This window comes from Choloepus didactylus, chromosome 6, assembly GCF_015220235.1.
Source record: "Choloepus didactylus isolate mChoDid1 chromosome 6, mChoDid1.pri, whole genome shotgun sequence".
NCBI classification, from domain to species: Eukaryota; Metazoa; Chordata; class Mammalia; order Pilosa; family Megalonychidae; genus Choloepus; species Choloepus didactylus.
In genome coordinates, this window is record NC_051312.1 from 64,536,115 (window position 1) to 64,554,892 (window position 18,778).

At 35.8% G+C, this 18,778-nt stretch overlaps 1 protein-coding gene and 1 pseudogene across 1 annotated transcript; both read right to left on the reverse strand.

Annotated features, from left to right (window-relative positions):
* Positions 1-1,438: 1,438 nt before the first annotated feature.
* LOC119538826 lies at positions 1,439-3,142 on the reverse strand (annotated as a pseudogene).
* A 10,094-nt stretch (positions 3,143-13,236) lies between these two features.
* On the reverse strand, positions 13,237-13,479 carry LOC119535919 (protein CEBPZOS-like). The gene has a single exon (XM_037838301.1). The coding sequence runs from the start codon at positions 13,477-13,479 to the stop codon at positions 13,237-13,239; it is 243 nt and encodes an 80-aa protein (XP_037694229.1).
* Between the last annotated feature and the right edge of the window lie 5,299 nt (positions 13,480-18,778).

Sequence of the window (18,778 nt, forward strand, 5' to 3'; positions counted from 1 at the left end):
ACTGGTGTCCGGAAAACCTGTTAGCTGGGAAGGCACATGGCTGGTGTCTGCTCCAAAGTTCTGATTTCAAAATGGCTTTCTCCCAGGATGTTCCTCTCTAGCAAGCTTGCTCCTCTTCAAAACATCACTCACAGCTGCACTGAGTTCCTTCTCTTTGAGTCAGCTCATTTATATGGCTCCACTGATCAAGGCCCACCCTGAATGGGTGGGGCCATGCCTCCATGGGAGTATCTCATCAGAGTCATCACCCACAGCTGGATGGGGCACATTCCAAGCAAATCTAATCAGCACCAAAATGTCTGCCCCACAAGACTACATCAAAGATAATGGTGTTTGGGGGACACAATACATTCAAACTGGCACAAGCATGGTATCTAGGAGACAAATGCCGTTAAGTGTTGAGGGATGGAGGGCAGAACAAGAAGAAGCACTAAATGACTGGCTAGTTTTGGTTCCAAAGCCAAAAAGGTCCCCACCAAAAATGGCAGCTGGTCTGGATGAGGAACTCTTCTGCCCCTGGAGTCATGCAGTAAAAATGATGGCCGCAAATCCACAGTGCAAGAACCAGAGTAATTGTTACCACATCACACAGTTTGCAAGTGAATCAACTGATCTCAATTTAGGAGGTTAAGTGCTTTGACAAGGGAGTGGGAGGTGGCTGGGGAGGTGAGTTACTACCTTCAATCCCAAAGCTCCATTGCAGCATCCCTGGATTTCTATTTCTGCAAAGCCACAGGCCCACTGCTGCCTACTTGGTCTGTGGAGCTGTACCCTTCCACTCATCACCTGTCTCTCCTCAAAACTGGCACCCATGGTTACCCATGATGGTAACCTTCAGAGATCTTAAGAGGTTTCAGTCACATTTTTAGAAGTAAGATAATTTCCTTGCCCCATCCTGGCCAAAGCACTTCCCTTTTTAAGTTGCTGTTGGTATGCCATCTTTCTTTCAAGCAGAGATCAACTTTCCTTTGTTTCTAGTTTCACATTGGCCCCTGAGGGCTCTTTTCCAAGATACAAAATAAAGTACCCTTCTGCATACACAGGTGAGTGAGTTCCCTTCCAGTGCCAGATCTGTGTTCCAGAGTTTGGTCAGTGCACCTTCACAAAAATAAAACAACATGCATACATAGCCAGACTAGCCAGGGAAGAGCTTTCTGGACAGGATTTTTGGTTATTTTGATGTCTCCCCTAAAGGAAATAACTTTCTTGAGGTAAGAGGATTAGGACACTGAGTGACCTACTCTCAACTTCTGTAAGGGCAGCTTGCTTTACACATTTTTCAATGAGGGTGTGGGAGGGACCAACGTTTTCAGTTACCGCAAGATTTTGTTGTTCTTTTTAAAAAAAAGGGATCCTATGTGGAAATGAGTGGGGCAGTGATAAAAATAAATATTAAAATTCCAAACCAAAACATATTTCCTGGCCCCATGATCCCCAATTAATCCTCCAAGACCACAATCTCCACATTGTGGACTTGATGCTAGTGTCCTTCCATTTCAGCCACAACATTCTCCTCAGTCTTGAGTGCTGTCTCCAAAATGATTGCTTCACCCTCAGTATCCTGAATCTCTGGGTCTGGGTCTGGGTCAATCTCAGTGCTGGTCTGCCCATCCTCTGAGGTGCTTCCAACAGCCTTGGTTGCTGAGGTCGGTTCAGACTCCATAGCCATCAACTCCATAGGGCTCACCATGCTGGTCCTGTTGCCCAGGGTACTCTCATCCTGCATGGCAGTGGAGCTCAGCAGAGCCAAACTAGATGAAGGGTGGATGTCATTGTGTTTGGTGAGCTGCTCTTGGCAGAGGAGATCACGGTGACATAGTGGAAGAACTGAAGGCCAGAAGGCAATGTGTTTACAGTCACAGGGCTGGATCCCTGGCACAGGGTGGCCACTGGAATACTGCCTATGGAAATTGACTGACCCACTGTGGTGATGGTGATTGGTGAGATGACTGTGAACTGAGGCTGCTGGACAGGAGGAGAAGGGCTCAAGACAGTAGTGGAGGCTGGCTGCTGGAGCTGGGGCCTTTTGTGGGGCTTAGGAGTACTCACAGGCATCAGTATCATATTTTGAACAACCTGAAACTTCAGCCCAAGATCCTGAGATTACTTCTTCTGTTCTTCCAACTGCCATCCCAAGTCTGTCATTGTATAGAGAAACTGCTCTTTTCCCTGCTTTGTTGGGTTCCTTCTGTTGTCCAAAACCTTCTTGTTGGTATCCATTTAGCCAAATGTATGTGCTACGTTGTTGAGAACAGCAGCATCTGTGACCTGGAAGGAACCCTGGATGAGTTGCTGCTGAGTTCCTCTGAGTAGCTCCTGTATTACCTTCTATGTATTGCAGACAATCTTTTACATCAGCACTACATCAGCTATTCCTTTCCAGAACATCAAAGTGTCCTCTGATATTTCCTCTTTCTTCACACCCTCCTCTGTGGCCATGATGACAGCAGCAGTGAGAGCTGAGTTCCATTCCAGCCCTGCTTCTTCCATGTTCCCCTCTGAGATGGCCATCTGTGTGCTGCTACCATCTACTGAAATGGGTTACACACTTGTCTTCTGTCCTGGCACAGGAGCTCTTTCACTGCTGATGAAAAGATCGAATTTGGTGCTTCTGCAGGTATTGGTGCAAACCCTGTCATGTGGTAAAAATCAATCTGACTGAAGTTCATCATTTTCCTGAGAGTGATTCCACCCAGATGAATGACTCTCTTCTAGTCGTTCAGGTGGACTTGCCAGCTAGATGAACAAAATGTTTGGGGCTGATCAACTGATCATTGAACCTGACACACTTCACATTTATTCTTGGACATACAAACTTCTTCCAGAGGAAGATGGCTTTGCTCTCCTTACAAATTATGGGGTAAGCAATTTCCATATCCTCATTTGCTTCTACAGTGCTTGTGTCAATCCCTTTTTCAGTTTTGATTATTGTGAGTTTCTACTTCCACAACTGCTGTGTTGTTTTCCAACCCTGCTTCATAAATCCTGTTGTAAAAGTGTCCATTGATAAAGAAACCTTGTTGCACAGGTTGTAGCTGCAAGATCACCTGGGTTTTAATGTCTTCAGTGTTCTCCTCTTCATTTCCTTCAGCGAGTACCATGACTACACCCCCCACTGGACACTCACTTCTGCATCAGCCATTTTTCACATGAAGTCAGATAGCTAGAGCTGCGTCTCCATCCTAAAATTGTTGATTTGACATAGGAACTGTTTTAAGGTCAGACGTTAAGGTGGAAGGTGTATTATTGGTAAGATAAATTAAGGCACTTTACTGAGCTTTATATTCACTCAATAACTATTTATTGAGTACCTGCTGGTGGGAGAAAAATAGAAAAAATTGTAGATGTATGAAAGCTATTTGCAAGGTGAATTTCAGAGTGATACTCTTGAGATAAATACACATTCTTCTGTACAGGAACCCATAAGTGATGCTTTGTAGGCAAATTTTTAAAACATAAGCCATCAGGTTTGAGCATGTTGTAATAAAAGATGAAATAACAAAGAAACAAAAAACACAAATAAGTTTTTTAAAGTTAGTTTGCTTTTCATGGGGGGTGGGGTGGGGCAGAGTGTAAGAGCCAAAGATCTAGTGTTTATTTTATAGCATTCAAGACAGTGTCTTTTTCCCTCACCTTTCCAGCTTGTATTTCCAGTTTATACTATTATGACACATTTTGAAAAACTCATAAGTGAAGGTCTTTGTAATTTAAGTAAGTAATCAAACATTCCTTCTGGGCTGGAACTTGGCATAGAGGTCTCTATCTTGAATGGTCTTTTACATAAAAAAATGTTCTCCAGCCATTTTTTAATCAGACAAATTTACAAGAATGTTTCTGGCAGTGGTGACATAATACATTTGTAAAAATAAAGTGTGTTCATACCAGGTGTTCTAAGAATCTTACTCTAACCAGATTACAGGTGTAACCTGATCATTTAGCATTAGCATATGAAATATTTGGGGATACCATCATGGTCATTAATCTATGTCTATGAACAATGTATTTTCCGTATAGTATATCACATTTTTCAGTGTGATTTGATCATGTAGTAAGACACATACAATGCATACATTATGTAACTTATTAAAGTTCAAGCATGTAAAATATATTTTGAATGCTGCAGGAAAGTAAATTTAAATTTCTTGCCATTTGTGACCTTATAATAATTGTTTTATTTAATTATTTACTGGCAAAATGTTGAAGGGAAACCTATTCCTAAAGAGATGTGTGAATATGAATTTCATATATATTAGATAGTTTCTTTGACATGTACTATTTCAGTTGAGATGGAAAATACAATATTCAGGATTTTTCTTTCCTTGTTCATAAAATATTACAGTACAACACAGGCTTTCTGAAGGTCTCTGACACATCAAACACCTTCAGAAGACTGGGGATTCAGGAAAACAAGAAGGCTGGACAGTAGACTTGGATTTGGGGGCCTTCCAAATTCTCCAGGCCCAGAGGGAATGAAGAAGTATGATAATGGAACAAAAGGTGACTGCACTTCAGAGCTAGTCAGTGTCCTTGGACTGGTAAAAGGTCTGGAAGAGGAAAGTTCTGATGTTTATAGAGGTGACTTCCAGTGGTCTGACTTAGTAAATCATATAGAGAAAATGAATTTTTAACAATTTACGTAGTCATTATATTTTCCTTAAGTAGCATCTTCATTACTTGCTGTTACATGAACCCACGCTTCATTTCACAGAAAGGTTAAAGCAATTTAGAGAAGTTATTTCTTCTAATAAACATCAGTGTAGCATTTTTTATTAATACAGGGAAAACATTCTTTAGAATATAAAGTTGTAAATGAAAGGATTTAGAGATTTGTTTTGAATATATATAGTGGGTAGCAAAATTACTTAGACACTTCGTGTACACAATAGATATTTTTATGATAAAAATTCAATTAATCTATCAATTTTAACTTTTATTAAAAATGATTTTAAGTCATTTGCAAATTTTCTCAGTCTTACTAAAATATTTCCTTCAAGTTTGAAAACCACTTTAAAATAAATAAAATTCTTTAAAATTTAAATTTAGATGAACTCCAGAATCAAGTAATTGTTTATTATTTTAGGAAACTTTCAATTAGTATCTTCTTTTCAAACATGAGCTTTTGATCTTAAATCAAGTTAGAAATGCATACCCATGTTAATGAATGTTAACACAGCACTTTATTTTGCTAAACCAGTTTTCTGAGGCACTCATGAGCCACAAGATCCTTGTTAAAATCATGAAAAAAGGAAAAAAGTGTGTATTGAATTTGAAAAGTATATTCTGTTTAGAATTTATGAACTAGGAAGTGATAAGGAAGCATATTATAGTTTAAAGTACAGGGAATACAAACTCTCATACATTGTGGGTGGGGATGTAAAGTGGTACAGCTGCTGTGGCAAACAGTTTGGTGGTTCCCAAGAAAGTTAAACACAGTATTACCATATGACCCAGCAATCCCATTTTGAGGTATATACTCAAAAGAATTGAGAAGAGGAACTTGAACCAATATTTGTACACCTCTGTTTAAGTGTTCATCAACAGATGATTGAATAAACAAAACGTGTTATATCCATACAATGGAATATATTCAGTCATAATAAGAAATGTTCTTATACTTGCTACAACACGGATGAACCTTGAAGACATCAAGTTAAGTGAAATAAGGCAGACACAAAAGGACAGATATTGTTTGATTTTACTTATGTGGAATACCTAGAATAAACAAATTCATAGAGACAGAAAATATATTAAAGATTATAAGGCTGAGGGGTGGGAGGGAGGGATAGGGTGTTACTGCTTAATGAGTATAGAGTTTCTCTTAGATGTGATGAAAAAGTTTTGATAATGGGTGATGATGGTGGCACAATATTGTAAATATAATTGATATCACTGAATTGTACACACAACTGGTTAAAATGGGAAATTTTCTGTTGAACATGTTATCACAATAAAAAAAAAATTTTTAATGCACTGGAATTGTAAAAAGAGACATAGGGTTTAGTCATTGCTCTATATTAGGAAGGTAACTTAACCCACTAAGTCTCAGTTTTAGTTGGTTAGGTGTTTTTTACCCCAGCATTTTGTTTTTACATTCTCTTTATTTTAGAAAAAATGTTATTAGAGCAGTTGTAGGTTTACAGAAAAATCACGGAGAAAGTACAGAGTCCCCATAAACAGCCCCCTTCTAACACACAGTTTTCCCTAATATTAACACTTTGCACTCATGGTACTTTGTAACAGCTGAGGAAGCAAAATTGTTAAAATTATACTATTAATTATAGTCCATAGTTTACATTAGGATACATTCTTTGTGTTGTACAGTTTGTGTGTGTGTGTGTGTGTGTGTGTTCTGGTAACATATATACACCTAAAATTTCCTATTCTATCTACCTTCAATTCTAGAATTCACAAATCTATGCCACCATCACCACCATCCATTACCAAAACCCTTTCATCACCCCAAACAGAAACTCCATACCACATTAACTCCCTGTTCTCCACCCCTTCACCAGGCCCCTGGTAACCTGTATTCTAGTTTCTAATTTTATGAATTGACATATTCTAATTATTTCAAATAAGTGAGCTCATACATTTGTCCTTTTGTGATTGGCTTATTTCAGTCAACATGACTTCTTCAAGGTTCACCCATACCGTGGCATGCATCAGAACTTCATTCCTTTTTATGTCTGAATAATATTCCATTTTGTGTATATAACACATTTTGTTTATCCATTCATCTGACACTTTGGTTGCTTCCACCTTTTGGCAATTGTTAATAATACTGCTACAAACATCAGTGTGAAAATATCTGTTCAAGTCCCTGCTTTTAATTCTTTGGGGTATATACTTAGACATGGAAGTGCCGGGCCATATGGTAACTTTATGCTTACCTTTCTGAGGAACTGCCAAACTGTTTTGCACAACAGCTGAGCCATTTTACATTCCAACCAACAATGAACAAATGTTTTTATTTCTCCACACCCTCTCCAAAACTTATTTATTTATTTATTTTGTAAATAGTAGCTATTCTAGTAGGTAAGAAATGGTAACTCATTGTGGTTTTGATTTGCATTTCCTTAATGGCTAATGATGTTGAGCATCTTTTAATATGCTTATAGACCATTTGTATATCTTTTTTGGAGAAATGTCTATTTAAGTCCCCTGCCTATTTCTGATTCTTTGTATATTCTGGGTATTAAACTCGAATCAGATGTAAGGTTTCCAGATATTTTCTCCCATTCTGTGGGTTGTCTTTTTACTTTCTTGATAAAGTGCTTTCATGTACAAAAGTTTTTAATTTTGATAAAGTCCAATTTATCTGTTTTTTTTCTTTTATTGTTCTTGCTCAGGCTGTAAGTCTGAGAAGCCATTGCCTAACACAAGGTCCTGAAGAAGATTCCCTATATTTTCTCTAGGAGTTTTATAGTTCTTATATTTAGGTCTTTGCTCTATTTTGAGTTATGTTTTTAAACATAGTGAGAGGTAGGAGTCCACATTCATTCTTTTGCATATGGCTGTCTCGCTTTCCCAGCATCATTTGTGAAGAAGTTATTCTATCCCCATTAAGTCAACTGGGCACTCCTGTCAAAAACCAATTTGCCATAGATGTGAGGGTTTATTTCTGAACTTTCAGCTCAATTCCATTGGTCTATATGTGTGGCCTTGTACCCATAACATGCTGTTTTGATTACTTTGAAATAAGTTTTAAAGTTGATAATTGTGAGTCCTCCAATTTTGCTTTTCTTTTTTTAAGATGGATTTGGGGGCCTTCAGGGACACTTACCCTTTCATACGAATTTGATGATTGGCTTCTGCAAAGAAGACTATTGTAATTTTGATTGGTATTTATTGAATCTATAAACCACTTTGGGTAGCATTGACATCTTAACAATATTTCGTCTTCCAATCCATGAATACAGAATGTCCTTCCATTTATTTAGGTATTCTTTAATTTCTTTCAGTAGTGTTTTGTAGTTTTCCATATACAAGTCTTTTACATCCTTGATTAAATTTATTCCTATATATTTGATTCTTTTAGTTGCTATTGTAAATGGCATATTTTTTTATTTCCTTTTCAGATTGTACATTACTAGTGTTTAGAAATGCTGCTGTTTTTGCATGTTGATCCTGTACCCCACCACTTTGCTGAACTCATTTATTAGCTCTGATAGCTTTGTTGTGGTTCATAGTATTGTTCAAGTTTTCTATTACCTTATTGAGCTTCTATCTAGATGTTGTATCCATTATTGAAAGTGGTTGTTGTGGCTTGAAGCTGTATGTATCCCAGAAAAACATGTTCTTAAATCAAATCCATTCTTGTCGTGCAAACCCAATGTAAGTAGGATCTTTTGATGAAGTTATTTTTATGTCCCACCTCAGTCAGCATGGTTCTTAATCCTATTACTGGAGTCTTTTATAAGAGAATGAAATTCAGACACAGAGAGAGAAAGCCACAGGAAGCAAGACACTGAAACAGAGCCTGAAAGAGAAGAATAAGACCAGGAGACACTACCACGTGCCTTGCCATCTGACAGAGGAAGCAAGGATCGCCAACCCAGAATGTCACAGTCTTTGGGGAGAAAGTATTGACTTAATGATGCCTGGATTTGGACATTTTCCTGTCCTCAAAACCATAAGCAAATAATTTGCCATTATTTAACCCAACCCATTTCATGCTATTTGCTTTGAGCAGCCTAGAAAACAGTAGTGTATCGAAGTCTTCTACAATCAGTGGGTAGATCTGTCTACTTCTCCCTTCAAATCTGTCAGTTTGTTTCAGATATTTACAGGCTCTGCTATTAGGTGCAAATACATTTTTAATCATTATCTTCTTGTTAAAATGACCCTTTGTCAGTATTTAGTATCCTTCATTGTCCCTGTAATAGTTATTGGGTTAAAGTTTAATTTACTGATATTGGTATAGTTATACCAGGTCTTTTTTTGGTTACTATTGGCATGGAATTTATTTTTTATCTTTTCACTTTCAACCTATTGTGCCTTTGAATTTAAGGTGAACTGTTTGCAAACAGAATATAGCTGGGTAATGCTTTTTTATCCATTCTGTTAATCTCTGCTTTTTCATTGGAGAGTTTAATCCATTTACATTAAAGGTAAGTACTGCTAATGCAGGACTTTCTTCTGCTGTTTTGGTGTTTGGTCTTTGTATGTATTATACCTTTTTGTCCCTCATTTCTTGAATTACTGCCTATATTCATATTTATTTGATTTTTTGTAGTGGGCTATTTTGAGTCCCTTCTCCTTTCTTTCTTGTATATTTTTCTAATATTTTCTTTGAGATTACCATGAGGCTAAAATTTAACATCCTAAATCTAGAAAATCACATTTTACAGTAGTTTTATTGAGATCTAGTCATATACCATAAAAACCATCCAAAATGTACAATCAGTGGCTTTTAGTATAAACACAGAGTTATGCATTCATCACCACAATTAATTTTAGAACATTTTCATTATTCCAGAAAGAGAAATCTCATACCCCTCAGCAGTCACCTCTTATTCCCTCTATCCCTTCCCAGTCCTGCATAATCACTAATCTAAATCTGTCTCTATAAATTTATTTGTATTTACATTTTATATAAATGAAATCATACAATATGTAGTACTTTATATATGGTGTCTTTCACTTAGCATAATATTTTTTAAAATTGTTATTTTTTTTTTAATTACAGATGTTGTAGGTTTACAGAATAATCATGTAAAAAATACAACATTCCCATATACTCTATGATTGTTGACTCTTTGCATTAGTGTGGTACTTTTGTTACAATTGATGAAAGAATATTTAAATATTACTGTTAACCATATCCATGGTTTACATTAGGTATATTTTTCTCATATACCACCCTATGATTAACACTCTGTAATATTGTCATACATTTGTTGTAATTCATGAAAGAACATTCTTTGTAGCATTAACCCCAGTGAATCATCTACAACAGGGTTCACTGTGTTATACAGTCCCACATTTTATCTTCTAACTTTCCTTCTGGTAACATACACAATTCAAAACTTCCCCTTTCAGCCACATTCACCAACATAATTCAACACTGTATAACAATCACATTTGACTTCATACTGACTTAGTTTCAGTTTTATATGCCAACTATGTTCCTAAATCCTTCTGTCCCCCCACCTTTGTAGTACTTGTTACAAATCATATCTTTACACATCATGTGCCCAAAGCCATACATTTTAGATTTATCATTGCTTGTTATGCATTTGCATTTTCAAACCTGTAAGAAGTAAAAAGTGGAGTTATATACCAAAAATACAATACAATATTACTACCATTTATAATTACCCACACAGTTACCTTTACTGGAGATCTTCGTCTCTTTATGTCATTTCAATCTACTGCCTAGTGTTCTTTCCTTTCAATATGAACAACTCCCTTTAGCATTGGTTGTAGGGCAGATCTAGTGTAATGTAGGGCAGATCTAGTCTCATTTTTGAAAGACAGTCTCTCTGGATATAAGATTCCTGGTTGGCATTTATTTTCTTTCATCGCTTTAAATATTCCACCCTACTTCCTTCTTGTCCACATGGTTTCTGATGAAAAAATCAGCACTTAATCTTATTGAGTCTCCTTTGTACATGACAAGTTTCTTCTCTCTGGCAGTTTTCAAGATTTCTCTTGGGCATTTGATAGTTTGATTATAATGTGTTTTAGTGTGGATCTCTTAAAGTGTATCCTGTAGGTAATTCCTTGAGCTGCTTTGATGTGTATATTCATGGCTTTCTTTATTTTGAAAGTTTTCAGCCTTTATTTCCTCAAATATTCTTTTTACTCCTTTCTTTCTTTTCCGTCTGGGACTCCCATAATTTCTATATTGGTGTTCTTTGTGGTGTCCCAGTGGTCTCTGTTCACTTTTTTTTTTTAATTTCATACAGATTTATTAATTGATATTGAGAAGGGGGTATGACCCTACATTTACAAATGCTGGATATTACTATAAGCAAACATTAAGGAAACTTTTAAAAAGCAGTATGGTAAGTGCTTACTCATGAATTCACAGATATATACCTACAAGAAGAATGAGAACCGAACAGTCCTGTCCTAATACTATGCGAATCGTATTGTAGCTTGAAATAAAATATGCAATAATAGTATCATAAATGGTTCTTAAATACCATACATTTAAACTTGATAAAAATGAAGAGGAAATGCTCTAGCAACTATTTATCAGAAGTGACTCTGATGTCCACACAGACTTGTACACAATTGTTCATAGCATCATTATTCATAATAGTCAAAAGGGAGTAACAGCCCAAATATCCATTAACTGGTGGCTGGATAAACAAAATGTGGTATAATCTTTGCAGTGGTTCAGCCATAAACAGGATGAAGCACTGCTACATGATAGAACATGCCACATGCCAAAAGAAGCCATATGTGAAAGACCACAAATTGTATGATTCCTTTTAAATGAAATATCCAGAAAAGGCAAATCTATAAAAATGAAGTAGATTGATGGCTAGCTGGGACAGGTGGTGACTGCATATGGGCACAAGGGATGTTTTTGTGGTGATGGAAATGTTCTAAAGGTGAATTGTGATGGTTGAACAACCCTGTTAATTTCCTAAAACTTAGATCAATTAAAGTTTATAGAGTGTAATTATTCCTCAGTAAAGCTGTTTGTTTTAAAAAGAGAGATTTTAAGGATATCAAAAAAGTGGCTTTAGTGGTCCCAGAGACACTGATGTCAAAGATGCAAAGAGTCTGAATAATATTGTTTCAGGAAGGGTGAGAATGGATAAAAGCAGTGTTTCTAAGTTAATGTATTTTTAGATAATCTGAATTAAAATGTGTGTAAATTAGTAAGTATTATAGACATTTTACTATTTTGTCTGTAACTGTCAAAGTTTGTGTTGTCAAACTTATAAGGGAGTTTTTTTTTAAAGGAGAATGACTTTATATTGAATAGTATAATCAAAACTAAATTTATAACCTAATAAACATAACTTCAGTATCAGTTTTTTCACAGTTACTTCAAAGAATGACGCTTCTCACTCAGAATTTACATTTTGCCTTAAATATTCCCAAACTCATTCATGTAAAGTTGGAATTTTAATCTTGCCTGACACTGTGGTATTTTACTTAAGGGTAACCCTTGACCAGTGACCAAATCTGAAAAGCACGAAGATAATATTTTCATCTGAACAGTTTTGTTAGGATATTAACTTAAAAAAAATGGTATTATCTACTTACTCAAATAAGTTATATTTCTGTCTTCAAATGCCAGTTACCTAATGGGGCTAGAAGATAATAGTAGGTTTTAAGCCAAAAAAATTTTTTTAATAAAACCATGTTGAAAGATTGACATTTTTCCATAAATCATTAGGTTTACAACCAAATAATCTAAGGTTATACTTTTTTTCAGGACCAAGGCAGAAAATGAAAAGAAATTTCAATGACTCCAGCCTCTTTGTATCTGCTGAAGAGGTAAGTAAGGTTAATGTACCACTTTAAGAAGTTAACTATCCTACATGTTTTAAGTTTTCTGATAAATTTCTTTCTTTTTTTTTTTCTTTATAAGTTTGGCCACCTATTGGATGAAAATATGGGATCCAAGTTTGATAACATTGGCATGAATGCCATGGCTAACAAGAATAATGCAAGTAAGTATCCTGAATTTTTTATTGAGGTTTCAAAATACCCTTGACTTAGAATATCTGAAGATATAAATGTGTTTGGAGGACCTTTTTATAGCACCTTACAACCTGAAAGGAGTGGCTTTCTCATCTTCCAACTAGGCAGCATGTAGGATTAAAAAGTACTTAGACTACAACCATTTAAATTTGATTTGTTTTAGGGAGGCAGGCTATTTTTATAGTGTGTGAGTTTGCTAAGTAACTTTATGTGCTGTATAGACATTTTAATTATTTCTGATATTCATAGTACTGGTTTCTATTCTTTCACCAGTAAGTTTGTTCATTGGGAAAAAATCTTTAATAGAGTGTATCCTTCTTGGTCTTTAATTTGTAAAACATAAATCTTGGACAATAAATAATAATACAGAAGAAAACAAACAAGCGGTGGATTTTGCATAGTGGGTGGGAAACCAGGAGGTGCAGGCCATTGCAGGCCAAGGACTCCTGTTATTCAGTAGGATGTTCTTCGGACTGCCAATAGGCTGCAGAGTGGTGGGCTCATCTTTCTTCTCCCCTCCAAAGGTTTCAAACAGCTTAGATGGGAAGGTGAATGTGACAACTGGTCCTAATTTTTGCTGTTCATCCACTTTTCTTGATCTTGCTGCCTGATTCCATACATTCCAGAATGGTAAAAGGATTTGTAATAAACTTCTAAGATGAAGGGAAATTTCTTGCTCATTGTTTGCCTGAAATCTTGGCTTGTGTTCATTTTATTAAACACAAAATAAGCTCCCAAAATGCCCATAACTTCAGCTACTAAAATTCCTTTAAAGATCTTCTTTGCCAGTGGTTCCATAGTGCAGGCCATCCAGAGGTGTGAACATGAGCTCTGTTCACTTTTGTTCTTTCTTTCTGCTCCTTGGATTGAACAATTTCAGTTGCCCTAACTGAATCTTCCTGCCGTTTCCAACCTGCTGTTGAACCCCTGTAAGTTATTTTTTATTTCAATTATTGTTATCTTCAGCTCCTGTATTTCTGTTTGGTTCCTTTTTATGCTTTTTATGTCTTTATTGAAATTATCATTTTGTTCGTGTATATCCTTCCCAATTGCCTTTAGTTCTTTATCCATGTTTCTTTTATCCCATTGAGCAAATTTTAAGACAGTTTTTAAAATAATTATTTGTCTGGTATGTCCAAAGTCTGGGCTTCTTCATTGATGGCTCCTGACACTTTATTTTGCTCTTTTGAATGAGCCATCATTTCTTTTCTTTGTATGCTTTGTGACTATTTTTGCAAAATGAAAATATTGATATTTTAATGTATTAACTCTGAAATTTAAACACCAAAGTTTCAATTTTTTAATGCTGACATCCAGCTAGTGTTATGACAGTTTTCCTTGAATGCCAGCACCTAACAACAACAACAAAAAAGAAAACAAACAAACAAATGAAGTCACCTTTTCCATCCTTTTCAGATTGGATCAGTGAGAATGCTATCCTTCAGAGCTTAGCCAGCCAAAGAATGAGCCTAAAGAAAATCCCAAGGTGGAAAGCATAGGGTTCTCTCTGGTCTTTATTGAGCATGCATTTTGTCCTGGGCATGTGCATGTGGCATAATGAAATTTCCCAGTTTACACAGTTATTCCAAATGCCCCTCCTGATGCAGGAGATTTGCAGACTTTCCTCCCATTTCTAGGTGCTACTGTATATGTTTTAAAGCCAAGTAACCATTTGCTTCAGACACTGGCAGTTAGATTGTTTTCTTACACTGTTTTAGCTCTTCTGAGAGCTGCTTCTACATCCAACACAAGTTCTGGGACTGGTGAGCCAGAAGTGAGCAACCTGGTATAGTCTTTTATGCTTCTACCAGATGGATTGGTGCAGACATAATTCCATCCCAATAGGATCATAAGGTTTGCTCTGCTCCCTCTGGAACTGGGACCAGAAACTCACACTGGGTGCCTGGGCTGTCTCTGCACTGAGCTGGGGAGGGGATGTAGGAACAGCAGTGTGATGGTTAGGTTTATGTATCAACTTTGCCAGGTAATGGTGCCCAGTTGTCTGGCCAAGCAAGCACTGGCCTAACCATTACTGTGAGAACATTTCATGGACTTAAATCATTAGTAAGTTTTTTACATCTATGACTGATTACATCTACAATCAACTAAGAGGAGTGTCTTCAGCAATGAGAGAAATTTAATCCAATTAGTTGAGGCTTTAAAAGGAGAAGTGATGACTTCAGCAGTCAGAAAGAGAGACTTTCATCTCTACATCAGCCAGCCAGACTCTCCTGGGTTATTCGTCAAACACTTTCATCGGAGTTGCCAGCTTGCAGCCTGCCCTACTGTGTATCCTGACAGTTGTGTGAGATGCTTTTGTAAAATCTAATATTTACAAATGTCTCCTGTTGGTTCTGTTTCCCTAGAGAGCCCTGACTAATACAAGCAGTAACAGTAATGCAAGGTTTTCCTACTGTTTTTAATTGCCTTTCTTTTGATTCATCATTCACACAGTTACTGCAACCCTTTAACTGTTTTCTGGAGCTCTGAGAAAGATGGTTCTGCCAGGTTTTGTTTGTTGTTTGAAATTTCTTTGGGGGACAGAACCCTGGAGTGTCTCACTCTTCAATCTTGGTGACATTACTCCAGTTGCTTGCCCTTGCCAGTTCAATTCAACATTGTATTACAAGTTCTAGCCAGGGCATGCAGATAATAAAAAGAAATAATAGGAACCACATTCCAAAAGAAGTTGTTCTATTCACACTTTACATAATGTTATATATAGGAAACCTAAAGAATCCACAAAAAATTATTAGAGCTGATGAACTAGTTGAGCAATGTTGTAGGAGACAAGACCAACATTCAAAACTCTATTTCTGTAACCACCAATGAACAATCCAAAAATGAAATTAAGAAAACAGTTTCATTTACAATAGCACACTGTTTGATTACTGTAGCTTTGTAGTAAGTTTTGAAATTGGGAATTGTGAATCCTCCACTTTGTTCTCCCTTTTCAAGATTGTTTAGTCAATTCAGGGTCTCTTGCAATTCCATATTAATTTTCTGATTAGCTTTCCCATGGCTGCAAAAACAGCCATTGGGACTTTGATTTGAATCTGTAGATCAATTTGGATATTACTGTCATCTTAACAATATTAAGTCTTAAAATGTATGAATACAGGATGTCTTTCCATTCATTTAAGACTTTACTTTCTTTCAACAATGTTTGTAGTTGCTAGAGTAAAAAGTTTGCTCTTATTAAATTTGTTCCTAAGTATTTTATTCCTTGTGATGCTATTGCAAATGGAATTGCTTTCTTAATTTCATTTTCAGTTTGTTCATTGCTACTGTATATGATTACAATTAAATTTTGTATATTGAACTTGTATCCTAAAACTTTGTTGAACTTGTTTATTAAATCTAAGAGTTGTGGGGGGATTGGTTTCCTTAGGATTTTCTATATACAAAGTCATGTCATCTGTGAATAGAGATAGTTTTATTTCTTCCTTTCCTGTATTTTTTTGTCTTGCCTAATTTTCCTGGCTAGAACCTACAGTACAATGTTAAATAGAAGTAGTGAGAGCTCTTGATCTTAGAGGCAAACATTAAGTTTTTTAACACTAGGTATGATATTAACTGTGGAATTTTTGTACATACTCTTTATCTGGTTGAGGAAGTTTCTTTCTATTTCTAGTTTGCTCAGTGGTTTTATCATGAAGGTATGTTGGGTTTTGCCAGATGCCTTTTTGTGTGTGTCTGTTGAGATGATAAATTATTTTTGTCCTTTACTTCTTTGATGTGGTGTATTTATACTAATTGATTTTAGGATGTTAAATTAATCTTACATTCCTGGGGTAAATCTCACTTGCTTGTGGTACTTAATGCTTTTATATATTGCTGAATTCAGTTCAGTATTATTTGTTGAGGATTTTGCATCTGTATTCATGATATATTAGTACTTAGATTTTTTTCTTGTTATTTCTTTGTCTGATTTTGGTATTAGGGTAATACTCTCCTTCGACAATGATTTGGGTAGTTTTCCCTCCTCTTTACTTTTTGGGATGAGTTTGTGAAGAATTGGTACTAATTCTTCTTTAAATTAGAACTAACCAGTGAAGCCAACTGGACCTTTTCTTAGTGGGACTTTTTAAAATTATTATTATTATGAACTCAATTCCTCTACCCAAATAGGTTATTCAGATTATCTGTGTCTTCTTTAGTGAATTTTAGTACTTTGGGGATCTTTTTAGAAATTTGTCCATTTCATCTATGTTCTGTAAGTACTCCATTATGATTTTTTTTTCTGTAACACCCTTTTACTTTTAACTTAACTGTAACATTATTTCTTTTATTGCAATTTTATTGAGATATATTCACACACAATAACTCCATCTGAAGTATACAATCAATGGCTCATAGTGTCATTACATAATTGTGCATTCATCACTATGATTAATTTTAGAACATTTCCTTGCTCCAGAAAAAGGAATAAAAATAAAAAATAAACTCAAAACATCCCATACTTCTTATTCCCCCCTATTATTGACCCCTAGTATTGGTGTTGTACATTTGTTTCTGTTGAGGAAAGAGTATTAAGATATTACTCTTAATAGTTTGCAATAGGTACATTTTTCTCCATATACCTCTCTATTATTAATTTCTTGAAATAGTATCATACATTTGTTCTAGTTCATGGAAGAACTTTTAAAATATTTGTACAGTTAATCACAGTCATTGGCCATGACATAATTCACTGTTTCTCATTCCCATGATTTAACCTCCAGCTTTCCTTCTGGTGACACACTTGACTCTAAACTTCCCCTTTCCACCACATTCATCCACAATTCAGCACTGTTAATTAAACTCACAATGACTTGCTACTGTCATCTCTATTCATTTCCAAATGTTTATGTTCAACCTAGTTAAAAATTCTGCACATAATAAGCAGCAGCTCTACATTCTCTAGCCTTATTCTATATCCTGGTAACCTATATTCTAGATTTTATGTCTAGGAGTTTACATATTATAATTACTTCATATTAGTGAGATCATACAATATTTGTCCTTTTGTGTACTTATTTCACTTACCATAATGTCCTCAAGGTTCATCAATGTTGTTGCATGCTTCAAGACTCCATTCCTTCTTACTGATGAGTAATATCCCATCATATGTATATAACATTTTGTTTATTCATTCATCTGTTGATGGACAGTTGGGTTGTTTCCACCTTTTGGCAACTGTGAGCAATGCCACTGTGAACATTGGTGTGCAAATACCTGTTTGTGTCCCTTTCAGATCTTCTGAGTATATACTGAGTAGCAGGATTGCCAGCTTGTAAGGTAACTCTATACTTAGCCTTCTGAGGAACTGCCAAACCATCCTCCACAGCAGCTGTACCATTTTACATTCTCACTGGCGATGAATAAGTGTTCCTATTTCTCCACATTCTCTGCAACACTTGTAGTTTCCTATTTGCTTAATAATGGCCATTCTAGTAAGTATGAAATGGTATCTCATTATGGTTTTGATTTGCATTTCCCTAATAGAAAGTAAAGTTGAGCATCATTTCATGTGCTTTTTAGCCACTTATATGTCCTCTTTGGAAAAATGTCTATTCATGTCTTTGCCCATTTTTAAATTGGGTTGTTTGTCTTTTTATTGTTGAGCTGTAGGATTTCTTTATATATTCTAGATATGAAGCCCTTATCAGATATGTGGTTTCCAAATATTTTCTTGCATCAAGTTGGATGCATTTTCACCCTTTTGACAAAGTCCTTTGAAGCACAGAAGTATTTAATTTGAGGAGGTCCCATTTATCTATTTTTTCTTTCATTGCTTATGCTTTTGTTTTAAGGTCTGAAAAACTACTGCCTATCACTAGATCTTGAAGAAGACTCTCTACATTTTCTTCTAGGAGTTTTATGGTACTGGTTCATGTATTTAGGTCTTTGATCCATTTTGAGTTCATTTTTGTATAGGGTGTGAGAAGGAGTCCTTTTTTTGGATATAGATATCAATTCTCCCCACACTATATATTGAAGAGACTGTTTTGTCCCAGTTGAGTGGACTTGGGAGCCTTGTGAAAAATCAACTGACCATAGATCTGAGGGTCTATTTTTGAACTCTCAAGTCAATTCCATTGGTCAACATCTCTATCTATCTTTATGA

What these genes read in the sequence shown, in the direction of transcription:
- LOC119535919 (XM_037838301.1), bottom strand. Translation starts at nt 13,479, where the DNA reads ATGGCCTGCACTATGGAACCACTGGCAAAGAAGATCTTTAAAGGAATT.